This window comes from Lissotriton vulgaris, chromosome 2_1, assembly GCF_964263255.1.
Source record: "Lissotriton vulgaris chromosome 2_1, aLisVul1.2, whole genome shotgun sequence".
Lineage (NCBI taxonomy): Eukaryota > Metazoa > Chordata > Amphibia > Caudata > Salamandridae > Lissotriton > Lissotriton vulgaris.
In genome coordinates, this window is record NC_141687.1 from 1525300643 (window position 1) to 1525328309 (window position 27667).

Below are 27667 nucleotides of genomic sequence, written 5' to 3' on the forward strand. Positions count from 1 at the left end.
CATCAGGGTGTTCTGGACATCTCCTGAAAAGCCGGTGGACCTCATCCAGGCGTAGCGGTGAAGCGCTACCGGCGTTGAAATGGTCCTGCCCAGAGAGTCGGCGGTGTCCAGCTCACAACGGATGGTAAACTTTGCTGCATCTATCCCGGCAGCGACAGCCTGGGAGAGCACGGCACGGGCTTCCCCTAGACACTGTGGCATCACGTGCGCCACTGTATCCCACACGGAGTGTGAATAATGGCTCAAGAGACATGCTGTGTTTATGGATCACAGTCCTAAGCTGGCAGAGGAGAAAAATGTCTTGCCAAGATGGTCCAGCTTCGTGAATTCCCTTTCCGGTGGCGCTGTAGGGAAGGCGCTTTTGGAGGTTGAGGCTTGGACCACCAAGCTCTCCGGGGTGGGGTGTGGGGAGAGGTAAGTGGGGTCACCTGGAGATGGGCGGTGGCACTCGGTGATCATCCTGTCCACAGGAGCCCCGGTGTTGGACCTGGACCACGTGCCCAAAAGGACGTCAGTGAGGGCCTCATTAAACGGCAGCAGGGTCTCCAAAGAGCTCGCCGCCGGTTGAAACACCTCAGTCAGGTGGTTAGTCCTGACTGCCACAGTGGGAAGCTCGAGGTTGAGAGCCTCGGCTGCCCTATGAAACACCACAGCGTATGACGCTCCCTCCTCCATAGCTACAGTAGGAGGAGACAACATGCCAAGGGTGGGTGAAGTGCACCCCCCAGTTCCTCTCTCCAGACCTGCTCAGTATCTAGCTGGTCAGTTAAAACGTCACCTGACCACTCCCAGTCCTCCTCATCCTCCTCTGGCAGTCAATCTGGCTGAAAATGGCCAGGGTGGAAAACAGGGACAAAAGTACCCATCGGCGCCAGATCCAGCATCGGCCGACGCCGGTCCGGCTCCGTGTCCATATTGGGATGGAGGCCGGGGTCGACGCCGGCTGGGAAGGCGAATGCGGTAGTGGTGCCGGAGGAAGTGGCGCCGGTGGAGGTGTAATAAGGTCTACCGGCGCCGATCTAGATCCAGGCCTGCATCCAAGGGGGGCTGCGGCGCCGCGGCCGGAGACGGCGGCGGCAAAGACCTAGACCCCCCCAGCCGAGTCCACAGGGTCCGAAGGCACGCCGGCTGGGTCAGTCCGCCGAAAGATGACATGCATCACCTGGTAGAACGTACAAAGCTGGGCGGGTCGCTCCGGGTCCTGGAAAGGGAGGGAAGCTCTGAGTCGACCCGTCGGGATCCACGCACAGAGCAGCGGGTGACTGAGGTACCGCTCTTCCCGGATCTGCGCTGGCTGGCACAGAAAAATAAAGAACTGACGTCGGCGCGCGAGGGCGGCGTCTAGATGCCGATGACGGACGCAGAGCCGTTTGACGCCACTTTCCGACACACAGAGGTACTGCTGGCGAAAAAAAACTTTCTGGATCCAGTCTGACGCCTGGGAGTAATTCTAAGGTAAGGAATATATAACTAAAGTGTTTGTTTCAGATACTATGTCTCGCAACAGACATCAAATGCCTTATCTGAGGAGAGACCTAAAAATATATTGCAATGAAGAGAGACATTAAGTACAACTGCCAAAGGAATGTGATAGTCGTTAGGAATTAGATCCACCACAGAATACACCATATTTTGTTTCCTCAAAGAAACCAATATTTACATTTGCATGAATATATAGGTGCTGTTGACAGGTGATGTTATTACCCAACTCAAGGGTATTCATTTTTGGATTAAAAAAAGGTTGATAGTTGATCAACCACTGTTGAAAGATAAGAGCCCCTGGTTACATACAGCCCGCTGCTGTGGATGCTTTAGCCCACTGAGCAATCGTACCAGCTCACAGGCCATGTTCGTTGCAATGTTGCTTCATATAGGCTCCTTCCCATGTATGACAGGAAAGAAGTGGCGAGTACACAGAAACAACAAAATATGTTTAATTTAACTATAAGTGAAGGAAGGGAGTAATTGAGGACATAAATACGTGAAATAAATAAATCCAGGCCAAATGTGTCATAATGGCACAAGTGGCAAGCAACTATACACACTTTAAAGCCAACAAGAATAGTTTTGCTATCTATTCTTCATTAGGTTCAATGCAGTCCCACATCAACAAACGGCATTCTTCTACACAAAGCAGTAGTATTTCAACTGAAAGGATACAGTTATAGTACTAGCAAGAGACTTCATGCACACACAACTATGAGATAATGTACAGCGCTGATAAGTCAACAGCTTCACAAAAAGATTCTTCAACAGATCCATCGCAAGTATCTCAACACCACTGAACATGAGCTACTGAAATATTTTGAATACTCTCACACGCCTAAGTGCTCCCAATAAAAAAACAACACACTGGAGGACAGCGTGCCTTGTTAAAAGCTTTATGCTGCAATTCTTGGGTAGATATTAGTCACTCCTTCACCCGAAACCTTTTTCAGCACAGTCTAATGCAGAGACTTTTCTTACTTCCTCATACTCCTCCAGCTTACTACTGTCAGTTGGAATAGAGTAGACCAAGCAGTCTTTGATGATGCACTCCGACAAATCCTCCCAGATCATGTTGCCCAACACTTGTGACAGAACAACTTTCTCTTGTACGGTCTTCGTTGGCTCCTCCAAAGGAACATCTGCATCCACAAAAAAATGGGGATATAATCTAAGTCAAATGAACAAACACAAGATTTTCACACTTGCATGCACTCCTTAAGGTCCCCCAAATAGTATGGACTTTAAGTTCTTATATAGGGAAAAACAAAATTCATACCCAACTCAATGTCACCAATTTTAGCAGCCATAATAATGTGGGAGGGGAATCCCACCTGGATTCAAACCTGTAACCTGGAGGTTAGGAAAAGGTGTGCTGAGTTTTATTCTCTTTTTTTAAATAAAGAGTGAGTATTTAAGTGATGTGGGTAATTGTGCTATGTTTTGCTTCCTGAGCCTACAGCTTTCACCTTCATGATGTAAGATGATATGGTTTCCCTTACTTAAAGTAGCTTACACCTGGGACACCAATATGAAGCATGTTGTGGACCATCCTGTGTGACAGTGCTGCCCTGCTCAAACGTATCCTTAAATTTGATTCCCAAGAGCTACCCATGACCTCTGACAATGCATGCACCAGAAGCAGTGACATTCACTATATTTTTGGTACAACACAATTAAATGCATGGTGTGAAGAATAACCATTTGTGCAACAAGAGAAAAAAACAATGATATGCATTCATAGTTTAACAAAGACACGATAGCTGGCTCCATCCCAAAGTTGCCTACCAAGCAAGTGTTTGTGCAGCAGCTCCAGAACCATCAGAAGTTTGATGAAAACGTCTTGTGGTGCTGAATGCTCAACCTCAGTTTCTGTACATCTTAATTGCAGGACAGTTTCTTTAGACTGCACCACTGTTTGGACATGAAGTGAAGGGTACCTGACAAGAGGCTTCAAGAAGTAATCCATCAACAAATGACCTAAAAAAGAGATAGGGACCAATCAGTGCTTTTGATCAGGACAACTTCCAGCACTTTGTGTGGGGGTTGTTTAAAATGTAACCACTTCTAGCATTGGGGCCCGATTTAGACTTTGGCAGACAGGTTACTCTGTCACAAGTGTGACAGATATCCCGTCCGACTTATTATAAGTGCCACTGGATATAATGCACTTGTAATACAGGGAACAGGATATCCATTACGTTTGTGACAGGGTAACCCAACCACCGAAATCTAAAGCAGGCACATGATCACTGAAACTCTATAACCAAATTATATGACAGTCTAAACCTACAGCAAACTACATACAATTCAGAACAATGCTGCATTCATCCTCCTCCTCCTCTACTGAATAGTAATGACCACATCAACTGGTAAACAACAGAAACGGGATAATGGTGGCCAAAGTTTGAATCCATTTCAAACTGTTTTTTTTTACCACTATAAAGTATACAGGAGGTTGTCAGCACTTGTATCCAGGGTATTCCAGACTGACATCTAAAGTCAGCCACCCAGTATATGCGGACTGTTAGAAGATTGCTCCAACCTTCCTTTACTCCCAAAATCACAATTGAAGATGTGTTCCAATTCTGAAGAAACCTGAAAAGTGGAATAATATGATGTGAACAACAATTAAAATGAACACACATCTATCTCCTACCGGTGTTATTATGAATTTTGGGTCTAACAAAAGTGTAAATCCTCTATACATTTTTTATGCATATATATGAGCAAAGATAATTTTTTTTTAACCAATGTTATTTACTCCATTCCAATGTTTAACCCCTTGCATGTGCGGCGAATTTTCGCGCTGTGCAGGCACTTTTAAAAGTGGGCGGGAGCCGTCGTCCGCACAGGCCCACTGTGACGCATGACGGCCGAGGGGCGTCTTGAGCATGCAAGGGGTTAATGACATAACCTAAACACAAACACGTAGGTTTGTATTTGTTGAATGTTATGCAATAATCATTTTGAAACAAATAAAATATTGTGGTACTAGTGCGCAACAACTGGGTTAAGAGCTGCACTCAATTAAAATCCACAATCCCTTTCAGAGTGAACCACAAAAGTCGTTAAATAAACTTGTGCTTGACCCTCTGGTATCTTGGCACAAAAATAGTCAGTCTTGACTTGGCAATGTGTAAAGCATTTATGCAGCACTTCAAACAATAATAAAGTGAAAACAACACACTAAAAATCCCAAACAAATTTAGGAAATATTAGTAAATTTTAATAAATTAAATGACAACAAACAAAGCTTCAATAAGTAGAACAGGAGTTATTAATTTTGAAAAATAGCACAAGAAGCACAAAGTGCCAATTGCAGTTATGTAATCATGCTGGACAAGGTTAACGCCAGATGTTCAGGCCTACCGCAAGAGAGCGTGTGTTAGATACAAGGACCAGGTTTGTCACATATAGCAGATCAGCCAACTGACTGTTGCAGTCACTTCTGGGGTCCTTGGTTGAAGACAAGAAGGTTCAGTCTTCCTTCTTCAGACAACAGGGCAGACTTCTTCTGACCTGTGAGGGTGCCACTTTTATACCAAGTGCCAGCCCGGGTGTGGGGGATACCCCCTTTGTCTATCCTTCTCCTTTCCTAACTGTCTTGGGCTACGAGGGGCAGGCCGGCCCAGCTGTGAGCTACACTTGCCAGTAACAGGGCAGCAAGATTCACAAGTCAGTAAGGGATGGGTACAGTGCTCATGCTACCCTTTGAAGTTCAGGAAGGGCTGAGTACAGCCCCCCAGACCATCATTCCCTGGGGAGAGACACGCTTCCCCACACCCAAGGTCTTTCTGTCCCCCGTCTGAGAGGACTACACATCACACCACAGGAGAGCCATTACATTCATGTGACCATGGACACTTGCAGAAAAGCGCAGTTGGCTTAGGCAGGCAAGTGCCCAACTTTCTAAAGGTGTTTTTTCAAAATAGTATAATGAAATCAGACTTTACCATTAAAGAGCGTTTAAAATTAGAATCCAAATGAGTGGACAGTGTTTCTCTTATCTGCTCCCAAACTGAAGTTCTCACTTATTAAGGTAAATAAGGTAACCCGGTGTTAGTCTATGGGAGAGGCAGCCTTGCTACAGTGAAAAATGGCTTTAGGAGTGTTTTGCTGCCAGGACATGTATAACTTAAATTCACTCACTTTTTAAATGCAATGAACTCTGCACTATGAGCCTTTTGGGCGTACCTTATAAGTATTAAAAAGGAAGGTTTGAGCCTGGCAAAAGTTTTATTTTGCCAGATCAGAATTGCAATTTAAGACTGCATTAGAGTCGGCAGTGGCAAGCCTGAGACATGTTTTACAGTTCTACACAAGAAGGTGGCAGAAAGAGTGTTGGAGGCCCACTAGTAGCATTTAATTTACAAGCCCATGGAACATGAAGTACCAATTACTAAGGTCTGTTTTTTGTATTAGTTATTTTAATTTCTTAATACATTACAAAAAGAAGGTTCATACAAATTCAAACGTCATTGTAGGTCACCACATCCATACCATAAATAGGAAGCAGAAATTAGAGACAATTTTGCAAGCGCAGCAGAATTAATGTACATGCAACAACAGTAGATCTCAAAGATCAATCAGTGCAACCTCAAGATCGATTGTACCCACCCTTTATCGCAGCATCAGCTTAGCATCATAACAGGGTCACCTCAACTTGTTGGTATCCCATTTTACTACTCTCAAGTCTAGCAACCTATTCCAAGCACTGATAAATACCCGGTCCGTATTCCTTTCAGACCAAAGAGATGAATAAGATTTTAAATTTCTGACTGCAACAAATAACCTTTCAATGAATCCCAGGAGCCTTGGGTTCCGGAGGAAGGAGGCAATGGTTTTGCATATAGGTCCAATTGCTCATTACAGTAAATTTATTATTCAAGCCAGTCGTTACATTTTAGAATGTGGCCCCTGTCCCAGTAACAAGCCCTCAGTCTCTTCACTAAGAGCAGCGCCAGCAGCTTCTTGTGGGTAATCGGAAGCGCTGAGATCCAGCCGAGAAGCTCAACACTGGGATGCATTGGCACTTCATAGTTTAGCATCAACAACATCAGTACCAACTTTCTGCCAGTAGTCCATCACTCTAGCACATGATCATGCCAAGTGTGAAAAATCTTTTTATTTTTGTCTTTGACACAGCACACTACTCTAAACAATTGTTAATTGCGGTTTTATTTGCTTATTAAGTTATTGTGTTAGGTTTAAATCCAACATTACTGAAAGTGTGACTCTTGGTTATAGGGGCCTTTGTTGCTTTTATAAAAACAAAAGTGTGAAAAATCAGAATAGGGTGCTCTGCATCTCATGCAGTTCGCAATTCTTTGGAGACCATAATGCTCGGGCTGCATTGGGGTATAGTATGCATAATGTAGGAATTTGAACAGAGTCATTCGCAATTTGCTGGTCGAGGAGATTCCGTTTGTCCAACTGTAGCAAAATTTCCAAATATTCTTCTGTTCCTCTAAACCTAGCTCTTCCTCCCATTTAATTCTAGTAGAATGTTCCCTCTCAAGGGTCTCTGCCTGGGCTGCACGACAAGGTACACAAATGAATTGGCTAGTACAGTGGTTCTTAACCTTTTGACTTTTGTGGACCCCCACTGACTCATTCATGGGATCCAGGGCCCCCTGGCCTAAGCAATTGCTATTATTAAAAAAAGCAGTATACAGTAAGCAAATGCGCAAATAATGAAATAGTTTGTGTAATTCACAAACAAATATGGAAAATGTTTTCAAATTTAAAGTTTAGCTTCTTTATTAGTATATGCTTTATTCATTTTAATATTATTACATTTTCTAGAACAGTCGCTGACCTTCTGAGCAGGCCCTGCGGACCCCCAGGGGCCATCGGACTATAGGTTAAGAATCACTGGCCTAGTGGACGTACCACTCAATTTCTGGTCAAGCGCAAGACGATCTACAGGCACTGCTGGAAACGCAGGGATGGCCAACCTGCATTCCCTTCAGAGGGTATAATACAGGAATATGTCTAAGAGGGGTACCCTGGGTAATGCCCATAAAGTAAGTCAGTGTGACAAAAGTGACATTATTATATGGATCCCTCCCTTCTTTTAAAGCTATCAAATTTTTGGAGTTGTTTCCAATCATTTGGTTTGTATGTTTCAGGCAGCAGTGGGCGATAGTGTAATGTCAACCACGCAGTGTAAATAATCTCTCGGTGACTCCAACTGCCCAGGCCCTCCTGGGCTTTTAGAGTGCAGATTACCCTAGACGTTTTATCATTAATTTGTGAGACTGGTGCACCATTCAATGACCAAAGCAGAACAGGACCCAGTCCACTTTCCTCTATCACTTACTGTGGCATATAAATTGGATAACAGTAAAAGTCTGTGCAATGCATCTGTATGAATAAGTAATTTAATTTAAAGTCAGGGGCTTGAAACCTATCCTATTTTGAATGGGAGTTTTAGTGTGTCCCAATTAAACCTAGCCTGCTTTCCCTTCCGGGCCAATTAACTCAGCTGTATTTTTTAGTGCGTAAAAGAAAGCTTCATTTAAAGTTATAGGAATATTTACGAAAGGTATAATAGTGTGGATAAGATTACCGTTTTCTGTGAGCCCTATACGCCTTGCTAAGGAGAGTGGGAGGACGAGCCACCAGGTAATCTGCTCTGTGATCTTCGACAGGGTCACCTCTTAGTTTTCCTGCAACCCTATTGTAGGTCTCTTTGCACCCATACACCTAGATAATTAGGAGAGACCTTAAACAGCTCCAGGGGGTAGCCTAGAGTAAAATCATTCACGCTGTTCGTTACAGGAAAGATTTAGGATTTAGGCCAGTATATGGTTATGTCAGATATAGCACTGAACAGTCGGACCCTCCGCTTCTATGAGGCACAGTTTGGGTACAGCTATCTGCACTGTGGCGTATTCGAATTTTCATCTTGGAAAAGATTTGAGAGTTACTGTGCCCCCCGCATAACCCTGGAAGGAGTGCAACATCATTCTGCTGAGCCGCCCGACGGTGAAGAAGCTGTGGAATCCAGGCCTGGACTGGCCGTTGCGGGCACCGGGCAATCCCCTAGTGCGCCGCAAGGGTGGGGGCCGGTTTTGGGCCCCTGGGGGCCGTTTTTGTTACAGGGTCGTTTTTGCAGCGTTGCTGCAAAAACGGCCTTGTAACAAAATCGCCGAAAACCGGCCCTGGCAAAGAGCGCGGTCGCACCCCCAATCCCCCTGGGGGCAGGGGCGGATTGGCAAGGCGGGCATTCGGGAATGGGCCGAAGGGCCGTGCCTCAGTGCCCTCTGTGGGCCGTTTTTTTTCTCCCCTGTCCCAGTCCACAGAGAGTGGACTAGGAAAGGAGAGAAAAAAAACGGCCCACAGAGTGCACGGAGACAGAGACTGAGAAAATGAAAGCAGCCTCGCTGTGCGGCCAGACAGCGATTGTCAGCTGTGGGCTCTCCGTCACCCCTGCCCTGCCAAGCAATCAAGCTGAGGCTGGGCTGGGGAGGGGTGATTGTTTGCAATAATCGCCCTCCCTGGGGGCCAGGTGTTTCTCAGGCCTTTGAGCCATTTGCACCTCGGCCCCCTGGCGCCCATGCAGCCCAGAAACGGTGTTAGTCTTAACACCTCGCCCACAGCCCTTCACATTCAGGGCACAGTGGGCGAGGAAGAATGGGTCTTGCTGTGGGGGCCTGGTGATGTTTGGAATTTTTTTGTTTTATTTATTTATTTATGCGATTTTATATAGCTCGGACTTTACCGAAGGTGTCAGAGCGCTTCACACTAGGAACAGCAATAATACATGAGGAGAAAATTATAAGTGGACAAATTACAAAAGCAAACGTTACGTTACATGAATCAAAAGTGACAATAGTGAGCAACCAAAATACAAGAGGAGCAAACGATACATTACAGGAGGAAAAAGTGACACGTGTGCAGGTTACAAAAGCGTACAAAATACAAGTAGAGGTATAATACTGCAATTAATGGCAGACACTCCAGCACAAGAACAAACGTTACGCAGGCAATGGTGGCACTTGTGCAAGTATCTAAAGCAAACAAAAGTGAGAGGAGCAAACAGTGTGTCACAAGAGAAAAGTGACTTGTGCAAGTTACGAAAGGGTACCATACACAGGTACAAGGGTAATACTACAGTAAATGGTAAACACTCAAACTGCCAGAACACATTTGGAAGGCACTTCCCATGCACCAGCTTCACCTCAGTCTCCCCCCTGGCTACCTGGCTACCTTGGATGACCCAGAAAGCTGTGTTTTGTGCTCCCCTGCCAATACATTTTCCCAAGGCCTGGAGGATTGATTAATTTACTAATTGCAGGGGCCTTACCTCTGTTCATGTGCTCCTGAGCTGAAGGTCTGGGGAGGGCTGAGTAGGTTAGTAATAGCAGGGGCTTTGCTGCTTTTCAGGTGCTCCTGTGCTGGAGGGCTGGAATAATTTTGTGAAAAAAAGGGGCCTTGCTATTTTTTTTAGTTGCTCAGCATGTAGGCCATTGTCACCTTGGCCCTGTGTCGTGTGCAAGAACAGTATCCTCCCACTTTCATTCTTTGTCTGTGCAAATGGTGTTTCATGAAAGGGCACGCCCCTTGAATGTGGGCCACGCCCTTTAAATATGGGCCACGCCTCTTGAATGTGGGCCACTTTTTTCGTCAGTGCCCGGGCCGAATTGTGATCCCAATCCGACCCTGCCTGGGGGGTGGGGGGGCCGGCCGAGCACTTTGCCAGGGCCGGTTTTGGTCCCCAGTCCGGCCCTGGTGGAATCTACGCGGTCGGAGGACAGAGGAGAGCTACGGCATCGGACCCGGTAAAGCAACCCGCAGTCTAAGTTGCTTTATAATAGGGGATTCAGCGAGTTACCGGATTAACTTCCGTAAGCATTTTTTCTGCGAACCATAAAAAAGCAGTGACACAGTGTATGTTTTCACCAAAATATTGAAACTTTATTGGCAGCATGTTTTCCAACGATGCAATCCGTGACAGGCATAAGGAAGCGGAAGCATTGTTTCAAAATCTCCCGACAGTTATTAATGAATCACGACACTCTAATGGCGAAACACAGAATAAAGATGCAAAAGCATTATTAGAGACACTTGAGACACTGTTGAGAAACGAATTGTCCAAATGGTGGGAGAAGAAATCGTTAGAGAAATTAGAGATACTAACAGAGTACTGAGGGGTCTTCGCGTCTTACTTGCCCCCACCTTCGAAAACCCTAATCCGGCCATGCTACAGGAGTGGGCTGGGAACAACTTACAGGCATCCATGAATATGATTCACATTTTAATAAAATATGCTGAAATTGACAGCAATGCTTTGCTATTGGAAATCGAACGCATCAATGAACAATTAGAGGCTTTGGGTGAAGCTGACTTTGTGGTTTAAAGCAGGAAGGAAATCGATGTGCGCATCAAAAAACATGAGGACGTCATCAAAGAATGTAAGATCTACAGGTTTGCTAGAGATCAAAATGATTATGCCACGGGCAGAATCTTTACATTTGCCCACAAATAGGACAACTACAAACGCCAAGCACTGACTGGGGGCAAAACTCAAAGTAAACAAGTTTCTAGTGGTAAGGATGCAACAGCGATACAAAGTGATTCTGACTCTGCCTCACTCACGTCTACTAGTGATACTGATGATACCAGACCGGGGACTTCGATCTCACATCACCCAGGAACAACTAATTTTACACATGTAGATGAGCTGAATTTTGTGAGCGAGGACTGTGCGGTATTCCTTGCGCCCCCGCAAGCCTCTCTACACGCAAGGATACCAGCAAATAAAAGAAGGCATGAGAGGAGGGTAGAACACAGTAAAGCCTTCAACAAGAGGCAATGTAAGGCGGAACTGGAAATAACGAATAGTACAGAGAACACTGTGATCAATATGACTGACCTAACATTATCGAAAGCAGAAGAACAACTACTTTCTTTAGGATTATCATTTTACCCGGGAAAACTTATTTTCCTATAATCAAATACGGATTGACCTATTTTAGTTTATCAGGAAAATCAAACTTATCAAATATTTCCAACTGAATACATTCCAGGGTAAAACTGTACCCGTACCGGTTGGCTCTAATGACGATGAAGGAATACAGGTTAAAGATAATCCTAACTTACAAACACTATACGATCTAGCTTATGAGGATGATGTTGGGGCAGCTCCAACAGTCAGTCAAATGATCAATGTAAGTAAACCTGTATCTAGTCCTTTTCGCCCTAAATCTACATTTTTGCCTCTTATGCCAAAAGATGCGATCGATGTTTTCAGTGACAGAATGATCACAGAACTGAAGACTCTAAATAGAACTGTTATGTCTCAATCCCGCAAAAGAGATTATCGTAATAAACAGTACAATCTTCTCATCCAAAAACTTCAAAGAAAATCGGACGTGATTATTAATAAATCAGACAAAGGTGGGAAGATTGTTTTGTGGTCAAAGAAAGATTATTTTATTGAGGCGGATCGACATCTAACTGATCAAACTTGCTACAAAAAGTCATCTAAATCGGAAATGAGAAAAGCTGAAGAATCTACCCGCAAAAAAATCCACCAATGGCGGAGGGTTGGATTGATTACTAAAGAGGAAACAAGTTTTTTAATCAATGAACATCCTATTACACCAGTCCTCTATTTTCTACCTAAAGTTCATAAGCTAACTCAAACTGTGCCTGGGCGGCCTATCATCTCTGCCCAGGGTAGTAATAATGAAAACTTGTCCAAATATGTTGATTATTTTTTGCAGCCTTATGTGAAAAGTTTGCCTTCATTTTTGAAAGACACACTGACTTTCTCAACAAGATCAATGATGTGGTTTGGAGTTCTTATTTTTATCTTGTGGTGACGGACATAGAGTCCGTTTGTACCAGCATTAATCATTGTCATGACGTAAGGGCCGCCAAACATTTTCTAGATGATCGGGACATCTCCATGAAAAAGCACACTAAGAACATGCCTACAAGAAGCCGGAATCGAGGAGAAGGCCCTGGACTGGACCACGTCCTTCCTCTCCGGCAGAACCCAGAGAGTCCGCCTCCCATCCTTCCGATCCGAAGCCACTGACCTCATCTGCGGAGTACCCCAGGGCTCATCCCTAAGTCCGACCCTGTTCAACATGGCCCCCCTCGCACAAGTAACCCGCCAGTACGGCCTGAACATCATCTCCTACGCCGACGACACCCAGCTCACCCTCTCCCTCTCCAAGGACACACCGCCAAAACCAACCTCCAAGAGGGAATGAAGGCCGTCGCCGAATGGACGAGGAGCAGCCGCCTGAAACTGAACTCGGACAAGACAGAAGTCCTCATCCTCGGCCCCACCCCTTCTGCCTGGGACGACTCCTGGTGGCCGACCAAACTGGGAGCAACACCGAGACCCACTGACCACGCACGCAACCTAGGATTCATCCTCGAGTCCTCCCTCTCCATGGCGAAGCAGGTCAATGCAGTCTCCTCCTCTTGCTACAACACCCTCCGCATGCTTCACAGGATCTACAAGTGGATCCCGTCAGAAACCAGAAGAACGGTTACCCAAGCCCTCGTCAGCAGCAGGCTGGACTACGGCAACACACTCTACGCTGGAATCCCGACCAAGCACCTACAACGACTAACGCATCCAGAACGCCTCTGCCCGCCTGATCCTCAACAACCCTCGACGCAGCTGCATCACCTCCCACCTAAGAGACCTGCACTGGCTCCCCGTCAACAAGAGGATCACCTTCAAGCTCCTCACCCACACACACAAAGCACTCCACAACAGCCGACCAGCCTACCTGAACAACAGACTCAACTTCTACACCCCCGCCCGACAGCTCCGCTCCGCTCCGCCAGCCTCGCCCTCGCCGCCGTCCCACGCATTCCTATGAACAACCTCCGGCGGCAGATCCTTCTCCTTCCTCGCCGCCAAGACCTGGAACACCCTCCCCACCTACCTGCGGCAGACCCAGGACCTGTTCACTTTCAGGAAGCTCCTCAAGACCTGGCTCTTCGAGCAGTAGCAGCGGCCCCTCCGCTCAACGCCTTGAGACCCTCATGGGTAAGTAGTGTGCTTTACAAATGCTATGATTGATTGATTGATTGAGTCTGACCCTCATGAAAGACTTTCGATTCCCCAGGAAATAACAGCATGTATTTCAAACCCCTGCCTCCCAGTTTCTGTTTCACTCCCCCAAACACTTTCCGCATCTGTTGCACATGTTTGGTATTGTCCGGGAAAATCCAGATGATGTGAATCTCAAAGGAAAGATCTCCCTGCCGCTGAACTGTCTGCAATATAACATCTTGGCCCCTGTAATTAAGGATCTTGCGGATGGGAGTTCTTGGTACTCCCCCGAGGGAGGTGGCCGCGTCATGGACTTGGGTGCACGTTCCAGCACAACGACAGGTGAGAAGTCGGCATCTGGGAGCATCTTCCTGAACCACTATTAAAGAAAGAGTTCAGGGGTCATTCTCACCACTGCCTCGGGAAACCCCACAACCCACAGATTACAGAGTCTGGAGTCCCTAGGGTGGCAACTGTGAATTTGAGGGCCTTGCCTTCGTCCTGAAGTTTTGTAATATGCTGTTCCATCTACAATGATTTCTGAGCCACCTTATGAAGGTCGACCCGCACCAAATCCACGTCCATAGGGACCAAATCTATCTTGGCCTGCACATTGGCACTGGAGGCTTAGATCGCTGCCAAATAATGCGCGCCCGTTGGCCCAGTGAATCATCCACAGGTCTCTGCGGCTGTAGATTGATCAATTTCGTCTGTTGAGCTACCTGTGGAACTCTGTCTTTACCCATCTCCAAGGCGAATCGGGGCTCCTATGTTCCTCACACGAAGGGCTCTGTCACACAACCAAGCGCTGGACGTCTAATAGGTGTGTATCATCGCCCTTGTCTCCAAACAATTAGGACCAAAAGTAATTTGCAAGAAGAGCAGGTTCTGCAACAACCGCCCAGTAACCGGTTACTATCACCAACTCTACGGCCCCCTTCAGGGGGACCTGGACTCAGTCGAGCACAGAGCTGCCCTCAATGCTAGCTGCGTCCGTCACCACAGCGATGCACAAATTCAGGCCAACCAGCACCAAGTCTCAAGTGCAACCAACCGCTCCAGGGAGAACGCCAAAAAGTATCTGGACGGACCCCACAGTATCCCAGCAACAAGGTCTCCATCCCCTAAACCGGATCACCCTAGGCGGGGGCATGGGTGGGGAGGAATGGCAGACATGCTACCACTCCATTGAGACCCATCAGAAGCCAGGCGCGAGTCACAGGTCACCCTAGAGCAGGGAGTGCACCGCAGTGCCCAATCAAGCAATCCTCTTGGTCACCACCAACAGGAGGCAGACTAACTTCCCAGTGGTTAGCCGCTGCCCTGATCAGCTTGCATCCTCCTCGGCCTGCCGCAGCTGCCACAGGATATCAGGCCCGGAGCGCCCAGGGGCTCCAGTTACAAGGAGCTCCAACTCCGCAGCTACAGTAAGACCGCATCACTGTCCATTGTCATACAGGCACCACACCTGAGGGTTCCCCCGCCAGGGCCCATCCGCCGGCAGTGGCCTGAGCCGGCAGCACACCTCTGCCACAGCAGTCTCCGACTGTTCTCGCAGAACACATGGGGTCTCAGCAGTGCGTGGACCCTCAAAACAAGCCCGGAGGGGGTCCCAGCTTGCCTCAGGATATTAAGGCACAGCTCATCCGTAGGTGAGCGATGGTTTTTGGGGTAGGATGCCGCAGGATGAATTAGCTGGGCCGGGAGCTCCACAAGAAATCTGCCAGTTTACCAGCTTGCTTTCCACACCCAGTGGAATGCAATACATGAAAAATGTAGTGCTGTACAGTTCATGCGCAATAAAATACATATGCTGGGTGTATGTGTGCTTGTGAGATATACAACACATGAAGAGTAAAGTGTTGTGCAGCATGGTGACTGTGTGCTGGGAGTGTGTGTGTCTGCAAATAGCACACCGTGGTACAATGCAGAGAGGCTACAGCACTGAACAGTGGACACAGATTTAGTGTATGTGCAGAATGTAGGGCTGTTTGTAGTGGCAAAATGCTTTGAGGTTACAGAACTGAAGAATATGTGTACTGTGAAAGAACTTGGATTGCAAGTGTGCTTGCAATAGTGCATTACATGGAGGACTATGGAATCAATTTTGGGAAGCCCAAGTCTGCCTGACGAAAACATGGGGAGTAGAGTAATCCCTCCCAGACAGATTTGTGTATTGCTGCATTCCTGTAAACTGGGTGGGACACACACTAGAGGAAGGGAGAAAAAGACTCCCCTTTACACTTCAAAAGGTTGATCTTTTATTCAGTGATAGATCAACGGGAACGGGCCTGAACACATATCAAGACGGGGATGAATGGGGATGATACAGGAATTATAATGAGAGGGTCTGGGGGCCCCGTAATTAACCTTTTGATGCACATATTAATGTGGCTGGTATCCAGGTGTGAACTCTATTCACTCCTATGACCTGTTTTGTGGGACAATCAGTTTCAGTCTTTCCTTCTGAGATAGACAGCCTTTCAAGCGGAAAGAAAAGAACCCTAGCATAAAATGTAAAAGACTCCGACCGACATTCGGTGTCTGGAAATGGAATACAAAGAGGGAGGGGCTCAGACCTCATACTTTGTCATCTGCCAAGAAGCCAGACTGGCTGTGTGAGGAAGGGAAGCTCTGCAAGACTGGGGGCCAAGACCTGCTAGTCTACCTGCTGTTTGAAGGGATTGACACCAAGGGAAACCAAGACCACCAACCCTTGAGCACCTGACTACTTACCAAGACCAGTGCGCCCTGTGAGGACAGAGCTGGAGGGAGCAATGTCTATTGGGGAGCACTAGCAAGAGGACTACCTGAGCAAGGTGTGAGGGAATGGCTGTGCAGCGATGGGGTCATTGCGAGTGTGCAGGAGTGATCCAGTAACCACGCTGTATGCCAGGAGAGGGCCACTGTGGATGAGCCATGTATTGCACGCTTTGCAGGAAGCATCAAACCTGTATCACTGCATTGAGATGACCCCCATGTGCCAGACGGTTCCATTGTTGAAGTTATTGTTGCCAGCAATTTGAGACTTGTGTCCACCTTAGCTACGACCTCATATGCCAAGAGGAACTGCTGTGGGCTGGGCGACTGCACCAGAGGAATCTGAGGCTAGGTCGGAAAGTACAGCGGCAAACCTGTATGCCAGAAGTTTGGGCCGTGTCCCAGGAGGAGATTGCGACTGTGACCTGAGGGTCAAGGCTGCACACTAAAACCTGCCGCTGACTGCCCACCCGCCCCCTGGTACCGTGAAGGACCCTGCAGAAGACGTTGCACCCTTGATGGGGTCCTGTTGGGAGCTGGAGGATCAAATCCTCAATCCCAAACCCCCACCCATGTGTGGGGAAGATTGGCTCACCTCATCTTCACAAGTTGGGAGCATCTCTGATCACTGGGGAAAGCCAGCAGCATCACTAGAGGGAGAGAACCTGCGCCTGCTGTGTGCTACCATGTGTACTACGAGCAGCCAGACTTCTAACAGGATCGGGACTTGTGAGCACCCACGTGCAGGGCACTCGCAGAATGCATCCATACTGCAGTTAAGACTTGAACTGGGCCTTTGGGCCCTGAGGGAACTCGCTGATGATAATGCTGCGGCATCACAGACACTTTTAACGAATTTCTAAAAAGGAACCCGTGAGTATGGCCGACTTGTGAGCATTCTCTGGATGCGGCCACCAGCAAATCGTGAACAACACCAACTACGTTATAGGGAAGAGGGTGGGATAGGGTTTGCCTAAAAACACTTGAACCCCAACCTCAACGGGATTGAGTTATTGCTTACAAAAATCTTTATTCCTTGTAGTTAGAAATAGTTATTATTCTTATAAAAGAAAATATTGACTGGGCTTTGTTTACTGACAGTACTGTGTGCACTTTCAGTTATGAGTTGTGTTCATTCATTGTATCTACACTTCCCTCCGAGGGAGCCTTTGGCTGCTCATCCACAGCTACCACTGAAATCCAAAGTCCAGAAGGGGTACTTAGCCCAGTTACTCAGAATCCATAGTAGGTCGGGCCACAAAAAAGTCAGGAATAAAAGGCCTCAATCACCACGGTTGGGACCAGTAGCTGTAGCATGCCTTGTGGTTCTCTGACAGGGGTTCCAACACCGGCCCACCTCAAGATTCAGATTCAAGCAAAATTATTTTTTTTAAAGCATTTTTACTTGTTCCGGACTTTTTTCTAGATGATTTCTTCTGCAGTAGCTGCCTTTTCAGTACCACATTGGCATGCTCCTTTGCTTCAAAGACCTTCCAGATTTGTGATCATAAGAAGATTGGTTTAGAATTCAACATCACCCTACTTTTCACATTAGATGCTTGTTTTTCTTTCACCACTGGCAAACGAAGTTAGAAGATACTAATGTTTTTTAGCTTTTAGAACTGAAGCCAGGCCATAAGAGTGGCAATTTACTTCTCCCTTGGAAAAAAAATCAAAAGCTGCCATGCAGTGCTCTGTGAGTAAAGCAGGCATTTTTTAATATGGCTCGTCCTATAGGAAGTAAGCATTAAATCTGACTTGTGTAAGGGGGTGGGGATTTGGGGGGACACAATTTTCCAACTATTAAACCACAAATCACCTTAAACTTCGGCCCTTTAGACAAACAATGGTGTTACTAGGCATTTGCAGGCAAATGCCAAGCGGACCATCACAAAAGTTCAGCCTTGAGTTAGTGAGCAACCATACAGTTAGTGCACAATATTTTGAAGACAAGCTAAACCTTTCATTTACACTGTGAAGCTGGGTGAACCCTTTAATTTATATGTATTTGACCCAACGTATTATTCTCAAACACAAAAAAAACAGAAACATTGAATTGACCTTGCTCACAAGTTCAATTATTGGTCCAGGAGATTCCGAAGTGATGTAGGTGTGGGGACACCAATGAGTTAACTATAACTTGAGGAAAACATTAAGGAACAAGTGATCTATTGCAATTTGATTAAATTAGCGAATCATATTTTCCAAAATTACAACCAATCCAAGCTCAGCTGAGGTGGCATACCTTTGGATATTTCTATTTCTGTTACCCCCCTTTAGCCACACAACACTTCCCAATGGGTGTAGTTGGCACCCTATCTTCTCAGGTTGTTGCCTCCGCGCCAGGCATCCTTCCCCCTCAACCGAAGCCTATTACACCAGCAATTCCTCATTCTCAGCATTTCAGGTCACTTCATACGGTACATGAAAGAGGTGGTAGAGCAACAGAAACGGGCGGAGTATATTGACATTAACCCTCCAAAGAAGAAAACTGAATAACATGCTTTAAACACAATTTAAAATTTTTGAGGAGTGTATTGGGCCCCGATTGATGATTTAAATATGAAAGAGGAGCGGGGTCGTGGGGGTAGGGTTTAGGGGCATTGGGTACAATGATTTTAGAGGTTTACAGGCTGGGTGAAATAGATCCAGTTCTTATATACTTGCAGGCAATAAATACAAGCAGAGGCAAGAGGTACAAAAGAGACGTCTTCTTTATTCAAGCAAAAGAGCCCAGGTTCTGACATCCATCTCTCCACAGGTTCCCAACTGCAGCTAAGAAGTTAGAGCCGGCAACCATGGAGAAGGAACACAGAACCTGGAACATACTTTAATGTACACTATGCACATGCTTTACTGAAGAGCTGTCAGCAAACATGCTGCAGGATTAAAAGAACATACAAATGCTGACATTACTACATCTCCCTCCTTCACAAAACAAAGATTTACAGTAAGAGGTTAACATTAAGTTAAGCAATAATCCTTGAATCGAAGTGGTAAGGACACCTTACGTGTGGCTCTAGATTCGTGAGTTAACACATCCCATTTGTTGGTAATGAGAATATTAGAATCATGTGACACCTCTGCACAGTTGTTTGCATCAGTCAACTCCCTTTGAATCGACCCACCAAGAGATTTTCTGTGGCTTCATCAGTAGACGCAGAACTATAAACCTTCTCCTGCAACAGATGGTCTAGACTACTACGCCATGCTTCTCTCGACATTTGCCTTTGTTAGCTTGCTTCTTAGTAAGTTTCACTACTGCCCTTGTGCTCTACCACCCTAATCCATCAATCGGAGGAGAACCTTTGGTAACTTTTATTATCCTGAGAGAAATAGAATATTTTGTTTCTCCCTTCTTCACCTTATGAGGGGTTTTAAACATCACAACATTTCCCACACACAAATTAACACACTTAACATCATGTTTACCATCATAGTACTTTCTTTGCCTATTTTATACTTGTGAAACTTTCAACCTGATAATGTAATTTATTGCACACTAATAGGTTTTCTAGTCCTTCATGAGCATCTCTTTGACCCAATCAGGACAAGTATTACTTTTAGGTGACCTTCTTTTTAAAAGGCAGAAGGGAGCTACCCCAGAGTAGGGCTGTGTGGTGTAATGGAATATACCCACATTTTCTCTCTCAAGAAATCTTCTACAGGTATTTTGTTTGCTATTGTCGTTTGTACACCTTCTTTGAGAAATAGAATTCACCCTCTCCACTAAATCATTGGATGTAGGTGAACAGAATGCAACTTGAAGGTGTTTAATATGATGTCTAGAAAGTAAAGCTATCGTTTGTGCGGAAGTTAAATAGGTTGAATTGCCTGTCACTATCTCTCCACCTGGCCCCTCTATTGCAAAAATATCTCTCAAAAAGTTGATGACATTAGCTGTAGAGGGAGCCAAGACATGGGTTAAGGGAACGAAATGAGGCAATGAAGGGTCGATAAAGGACCAGCGTGAAATCGCCCAATGGAGAAGAACTGATTGTGAAGGAAGAAAAAATACCGTAGATCAGCAAAGAAGCAAAGTGCAGGACTGAACAGGTACTGGGCTCTGGGAGCCGTGGGTTACAATTGTCACCAAATGAAATAGATCTGGTTCTTATATACTTGCAGGAAATAAGTAGAAGCACAGGCAGGAGGTACAAAAGAGAAGTCTTCTTTGTTACAGAAAACAGCCCAAGTTCTGCCGTCCCTCTCTTCACAGGTTCCCAACTCCAACTGAAGTTAGAGCCGGCAAACATGGAAAAGGAACACAGAACCTTGAACATACTTGAATGTACACGGTGCACATGCCTTACTGAAGAACAGTCAGTGTAAGGAAGTGGGTTTCTGTTGCAGTAACCCCCCCACTTTTTGCCAGACTGCTGATGCACTTTGACTTGATGGGCCCTGGGTCCCTGCCAATCAAGTTCCCAGGGCCTGTGTTTCTTCCCAAAGCTAACCCAAATGACATCCCTGGCCACATGTCAGCCCCTGGTAAATGGCACCACAGGTACCTAGGGCACTGTGACCAGAGAAGGCCTCTAAGGGCTGCAGCACTTATTGTGCCACCTTTAGAGACCCTGTACCCTGACACTCACACACTGCCTTTGCAGGCTGCGTGTCTTGGTGCAGAAGTGAAGAGTCGACATGGCACACATCCTTGTGTGCCATGCCCACAAACCACTGCCCTGGCATACCTCAGTCACCCCTCTAGCTGGGTGCCCTATACGAGTGGTGAGGGTAGAGGTGCATGAGCCCCAGGTCAATTCCTGGACACTGTAGGTGCAGTGCTGCCATTAAGAGTATATGGTGCTAGGAGTTTGTCATTACAAACTCCACAGCACCATAATGGCTACACTGAAGAATGGGAAGTTTGGTATCAAACTTCTCAGCACATTAAACCCACACTGATGCTAGTGTGGAATGTAATCTAAAATGCACAACAGAGTGCATCTTAGAGATGCCCCCTGAAACTCGACCAACTCCTAGTGACCGGACTAAGTGGCTGCCACCACCAGACATGTTTCTGGACTCCTGGGTCGAGAGCTACTGCTCTCTGGGCCTGAAACAATGCACGTCCTGTGACGAGGAGCCAAGTCCACTCCCCCAGGATGGGCAGGGTTCATGAAGGAGAAGCTTCAAAGGCATGCCACCTTTGTGAGCCTCTCCAGACCACTTGCTGCTTTCAGCAACTGGTCCCCACTGGTTCTATCCCCTACTTTGGGTGGGAGAACCGGCGGGAAAAACAAGTGAGGAAGAGAGGTGTGCCCACCTCTGCCAACTCCACCCCTAAGGTGGGGGAGGCGAGGATAAAATTGGGCCTCAACACTCTGCACCCGGCCGCCTGAGTGCCGCTGAGGGTGCGACAATAGTGCATCACTGACCCTGGAAGACACCTGAGTCTAACTCCAGGACCCTAACTACAAAGACCGATTACCTACTTGGAAACCGATAACCTCTTTTTCCTCATAGAATAACATTGACACTTTTTCTCCCAAAAAGTTTTGAAGTGTCGACTTTTGAAAACTAATATTATTCCTTAAAAATCAACCTAACAACCAAAAGACATTTTCTCAACTATTTTCAGGAAATGTACCAGTGCTTAATCTAGGTCTCCAGCACTGAGTAAGAAAAATATTGCTAAAGTAACTTACCTACAAAGTGAATTTGCTCCCGTAGGATAACATTGGTGATTTTATGTGAACACATTTCTAAGTGTCAACTTTTGAAATACCATATTATTCTTTAAAAATCATACATCTAACTAAAACGCATTTACTTAACTGTTTTCATGAAATACCACGGTGCTGAATGCAAATGCTACTTACCAGTATGCATCTGTTCTTGGCATGTAGGGCTGCTGACATTCATATCTGTGCATAGATCGCCGCCTAGTGTTGGGTCCGGATGATTGCACGTTGTTGTCCTGGAAGAGTCTTCGAAGTATCACGAGATAGGTGGCTCCTCCCCTGGACTACAGTGCGCATGGACATCGCCTCCATCCCCAGATTGTTTTTAGCCATTGGCAGAGATGGAGTGAAGTATGTGAGTGATGACCATGCTATGAGCATATATATATACATATGAATGAATACTGCAGCTGCTACAGGCGCCGGGGAGGAGGGTGGGCGATATGAATGTCAGCAGCCCTACATGCCAAGAACAGATGCATACTGGTAAGTAGCATTTGCAGTTCGAGGCATGTGGGCTGCTGAATTCATATCTGTGCATAGAATACATAGCAGTCCCTCCATTAGTGGCGGCCGCCCGTGCCAGCTGCAGCAGTCTGAAAAAGTGTTTTGAGAACAGCCTGCCCAACAGCTGCCTGCTGTTTGGAATGCACGTCTACACAGTAGTGTTTAGTGAAAGTATGTGTGGTAGACCATGTGGCTGCTCTACAGATATCTTCTAAGGGAATGTTACCTAGGAAAGCCATAGAGGCCCCCAACTTCCTGGTGGAATGGGCCCTTGGTGGGATAGTGAGAGTGCGTTTAGCTTTAGCGTAACAGATTTGAATGCATTTCACGATCCACCTAGCGATCCCAGCTTTGGAGATAGCGTTTCCCTTGTGTTGTGTGGCAAAAGCAACAAAAAGTTGCTTGGTTTTGCGAAAATCTTTTGTCCTGTCTACATAGTACATCAAGGCTCTCTTAACATCAAGGGTGTGGAGCATCCGCTCCGCCAGCGTCTCTGGGTTTTGGAAAAACACTGGCAACTCAATTGTCTGGTTTATATGGAATTGAGATACAAACTTGGGTAAGAATTTAGGGTTAGTACGGAGCACAACCCTGTTAGCATGCACCTGGAAGAAAGGTTCTTGGATGGTGAGCGCCTGCAGCTCGCTAACCCTCCGTAGCGATGTAATTGCTACTAAGAACGCAACCTTCCAAGTCAGAAACTGAAGCTCACAAGAGTGCAGTGGCTCGAAGGGAGGACCCATCAGCCTTGTAAGAACCACATTGAGGTTCCATTCTGGAGCTGGTGGGGTCCTTGGTGGAATGACTCGTTTGAGTCCTTCCAGAAAAGCCTTGATAGCAGGGACCTTAAAGAGTGACAGGTGTTGCCTATTTTGGAGGTATGCTGCCATAGCAGACAAGTGAATGCGGATGGAAGAGTACGCCAGATTGCATTGATATAGGTGGAACAAGTAACAAATGATGTTTTGAATGGAAGCATCTAGCGGGTTAATATCGTGGTTAACACAGTAGATGACAAACCTCTTCCATTTAGCCGCATAACAAGCTCTAGTAGTGGGCTTCCTTGCCTCCCGAATGATGTCCATGCAATCGGGAGGAAGATTGAGGTAGCCAAACTCTAGGACTTCAGGAGCCAGATCGCCAGGTTGAGCTGTTGCGGATCTGGGTGCTGAATGTCGCCATGTCTCTGCGTCAGAAGGCTGGGAGTGAGATGAAGCCTTTGATGCGGTACCACGGAGAGTTCCAGAAACGTGGTGTACCATGGTTGGCGAGCCCACGTTGGAGCAACCAGGATGAGCGTCATCGAGTGCTGCCTGAGCTTGCGTGCCACCAGCGGTATCAGAGGTGCTGGGGGAAAAGCGTACGCAAATCTGCCTGACCAGTTCATCCACATCGCATTGCCCTGTGATTGCGGGTGTGGGAACCTGGCGGCGAAGCTTTGGCATTTTGCGTTCTCTTTCGTGGCGAACAGGTCTATCTCTGGATGACCCCACTTTTGGAAGTACGGTTGGAGTACTGATGGATGTATCTCCCACTCGTGCATTTGATGGCTGTGCCTGCTGAGCAGATCCGCCATCTGATTGTCCTTGCCCGGGAGATGCTCTGCCATGAGGAAGATGTTCCTCTGAATGGCCCACTTCCACATGCTCTGAGCCAGATGAGACAGCTGCGGAGAGTGTGTGCCTCCCTGCTTCTGAATGTAGTACATGGCCGTCATGTTGTCCGTCCGGATCAACACGACTTTGTTGCACAGATGTACTTTGAACGCCTTCAAGGCCATGAAGATTGCCATCAGTTCCAACACATTGATGTGCATCTTCCTTTGCTGTAGTGTCCAGAGTCCCTGCACTGTGTACTGGAGTACATGCGCTCCCCATCCCTGGAGAGAGGCGTCCGTAGTCAGGATAATCTGTGGCACAGGCTCTTGGAATGGTCGGCCCTTGCAAAGGTTTTGTGGATTCCACCAATGCAGAGAGTTGTATGCCCAACCGCTCACCAACACTAGGTCTGTCAGTTGCCCATGAGCCTGAGTCCACTGACGTGCAAGGCACTCCTGAAGCGGACGCATATGTAGTCTCGCGTGCGGGACAATGGAGATGCAGGAGGCCATCATGCCTATCAACTGCATGAACACCTTCGCTGGAAGCGAGTGCTGAGGCCTGAACCGCTGGATCAGCGCCTGGATACTGGCGATTCTCACTGAATTTGGCTGCGCAGTGGCTGCCAGAGTGTTGATTGTCGCGCCCAGATACTGTCGCACGTGGGCGGGCTGGAGATGGGACTTTGGGTAGTTCAGAGAGAATCCCAGCTCGTGCAGGAGATGAATGGCGCGTGACACGTGGTCGACGCACTGCTGTTCTGTCTTTGCTTGAATGAGCCAGTCGTCCAGGTAGGGGTAGACGTGGACGTTCTGGCGACGGAGATGCGCCGCCACAGTCGCTAGGCACTTTGTAAAAACCCTTGGCGCCGTGGTGACCCCGAACGGCAGAACCCTGAACTGGTAATGCTGGTCTTGAATCGTGAATCTGAGATACTTCCTGTGGGAAGGATGCAGGGGGATATGAAAATATGCATCTTTCAGATCCAGTGTAGCCAGGAAGTCCCCCTGCTGAAGCAGGGGGAGCACTTGCTGTAACGTGAGCATATGGAAGTGCTCCGAGAGAATGTACCAGTTTAGGGGCCTGAGGTCCAGGATGGGCCTGAGGGATCCGTCCTTTTTGGGGATCAGAAAATACAGGGAGTAAACCCCTGTTCCCCGTTCTTGCAATGGAACGAGCTCTATTGCCCCTTTTTGCAGCATGACTAGAACTTCCTGCTGCAATAAGGTCAAGTGCTCGCCGGACATAGGACGGCTCCTTGGGGGTATGTTTGGTGGAATGGAAGTAAGTTCCAGACAGTACCCGTACTGGATAAGAGACTTGACCCACCTGTCCGTGGTGATGGATTTCCACGCTGGCAGGAACTGCTGGAGTCTCCCCCCGACCGGTGTTGTATGGTCGGGGGGCAGTGACAAGATGTCACTGTTTGTTGGCGGTGGTGGACCTGGAGCTGTTGTTTCCACGTCCCCTGCCCTTGACGTTATTGCCTCTGTAGCCACCTCTACCCTTGTTGCTGTACGAGGTTTGGGTGTTACTCTTGTAATACTGTGTGGACTGCGATGCCTGACCTCTTGAGGTGCCTCTGGAATTGGAGCGGCGAAAGGAACCACTCCGAAACTGCTGACTTTGGAGGGGCCCCATAGACTTGGCAGTTTCCGTATCTTTTTCCATCTTTTCCAGTGTCGCATCCACCTCAGGGCCAAACAGGTGGTCAGGATTAACTGTTTGATTCAGTATTGTAGTTTGAATGTCGGGTTTGAACCCTGAAATTCTAAGCCAAGCATGCCGTCTAAGCAACACACTGGTGTTGATCGCCCTGGAGGCTGTATCTGCCACATCTAGTGCACATTTTATAGATGCATTCGTGATGAGCTTTCCTTCCTGAATCAGCATTTCTCCTGCCTCCTTGTACTGGTCAGGCAAGTGTTGCAGTAGTGATTCTAAGGTGTCATAATGAGCCCTATCATAGCGTGCAAGTAGGGCCTGTGTGTTAGAGATTCTCCAAATATTAGCTGCCTGTGCAGCAATTCGTTTGCCTGAGGCCTCAAAGATCTTGGACTCTTTGTCTGGGGGAGGAGCGTCACCAGTGGTCTGCGAGTTCGCCCTCTTCCGAGCGTTGGAAACAACCAACGAGTCCAGTGGCAAGTGTCCCTTGATGTATGTTGGATCCGAGGGCGCTGCCTTATATTTCTTGTCAATGCGAGGGATGACGACACGCACCCGGGTGGGCTCTTTGAAGACCTCTGTTGCGTGTTTGAGCACCCCCTTAAGCATTGGTAGTGTTTTGACTGACTTCTCAGCCACTGAGAAAGTGTCGAATAAAAAGTCCACATCCACAGGGTCCGAGTGGAGCTTGACGTCGTGGTTAGCCGCAGCTCTCTCGATCAGAGCGTTGAAGGCCGCCGAGTCCTCTGTCGGGGGCGTCTTGGCCGCAAAAAGTTGCGTGTCCTGGCCTGACTGCGGGTCCTCCGGGTCGCCTCCGGCCGACCAAGGTTCGTGCTCCTCCTCCGGTTCCGAGTACGCCGGATAGTTGTACTCGGCGTCTTCGTCGTCCGCATCGCCTGCGGCGGAATGCGTTGGCGAGTGTCCTAGGGCTTGTGGAGACATAGGTTCTACCAGAGCCGAAGATTCCGCAGAGTCCCTCTTATTTTTGAGAGGGATCCGAAAATGTTCCAACACCGGCTCCGTGGTGATCTTCCTCTTGAGGAGAGACAGTTTCCCGGTGTTGGCGTCGATGATGACCTCCCGACGTTCCTCTTCAGCAAGCGTCTGGAGCCGAAGCTTTGACACCACCAAGGCAGCTTTCGGCGTCAATACCTCCTTTGAGGGCCTGCCCTGTTTCGGCGCGAAAGCCTTTGGCGTCGACTTGGGCGGCAGGGTAAAACGGATAGGCGTCTGCTTCGGCGTGAGCTTCGGCGCCACAGTGTCCTGATCGGGAACCACACCGCCCTTCCGTATCCGCTGCAGGGATTCCGCTACCTTCTTCGTCAAGGCCGGAGAGGGCTTGACCGGCTCGAGCGATTTTCCCGCGTCGAGAGTCGGATCGATGGCAGGCACCTTCTTCGGGGCCGACACCTCACGCGCCCTGTCCCCAAGGGCCCTGTGCGTGTCGTCGCCCTGACGCTTCTTTGGAGCCGTCTTCGGGTCCACGACCCCTTTCGGCGCCGACGCAGCCGCGTCGGTCGACTTCGCCTTCGGCGCCGACCCCGAGGGCTTCGGGTCGGCCATCTTGGCGTGGCTTTTCAAGTCGGCCATCTTGAATTTTTGGGAAGTTGACGCCTCCAGAACCTTCTGCCCCAGCGCAACTTTCACTTTCGGTTTCGCATCCGAGGGTGCGTGACCAGACGGCTTCACTTTCGTTTTCTTTAACGGGAGTGGCGCCTCAGAAATGTCCGTGACCGGGCCCGGAGGCGGGGACGTAGGACTTATAAGTAGATCTTGGGTAAGGCCCGAAGGCGATCCCTCGACCTGGGCCGTATGAAGGGGATTGACCCCTGAGTCTGGTTGGGGATGCTCCTCCTCCGAGCTATCCCCTACAGTGGCAATAGCCCGCTCATCGTCCCCTACCTCGTCGGCGACTTTGTCAAAGTCCTCATCAC

At 47.7% G+C, this 27667-nt stretch overlaps 1 protein-coding gene across 1 annotated transcript in view; it reads right to left on the bottom strand.

Moving 5' to 3' along the window:
- The window catches only part of ZW10 (zw10 kinetochore protein), a 235790-nt gene that overhangs the window by 98110 nt on the left and 110013 nt on the right, over positions 1 to 27667 (bottom strand). The window contains exons 7-8 of the mRNA XM_086957379.1: positions 3274 to 3465; positions 2467 to 2627 (exon numbers count right to left, since the gene is read on the bottom strand). Coding sequence (XP_086813505.1) covers positions 2467 to 2627; positions 3274 to 3465 — 353 coding nt within the window. The remainder of the gene's footprint in view (positions 1 to 2466; positions 2628 to 3273; positions 3466 to 27667) is intronic.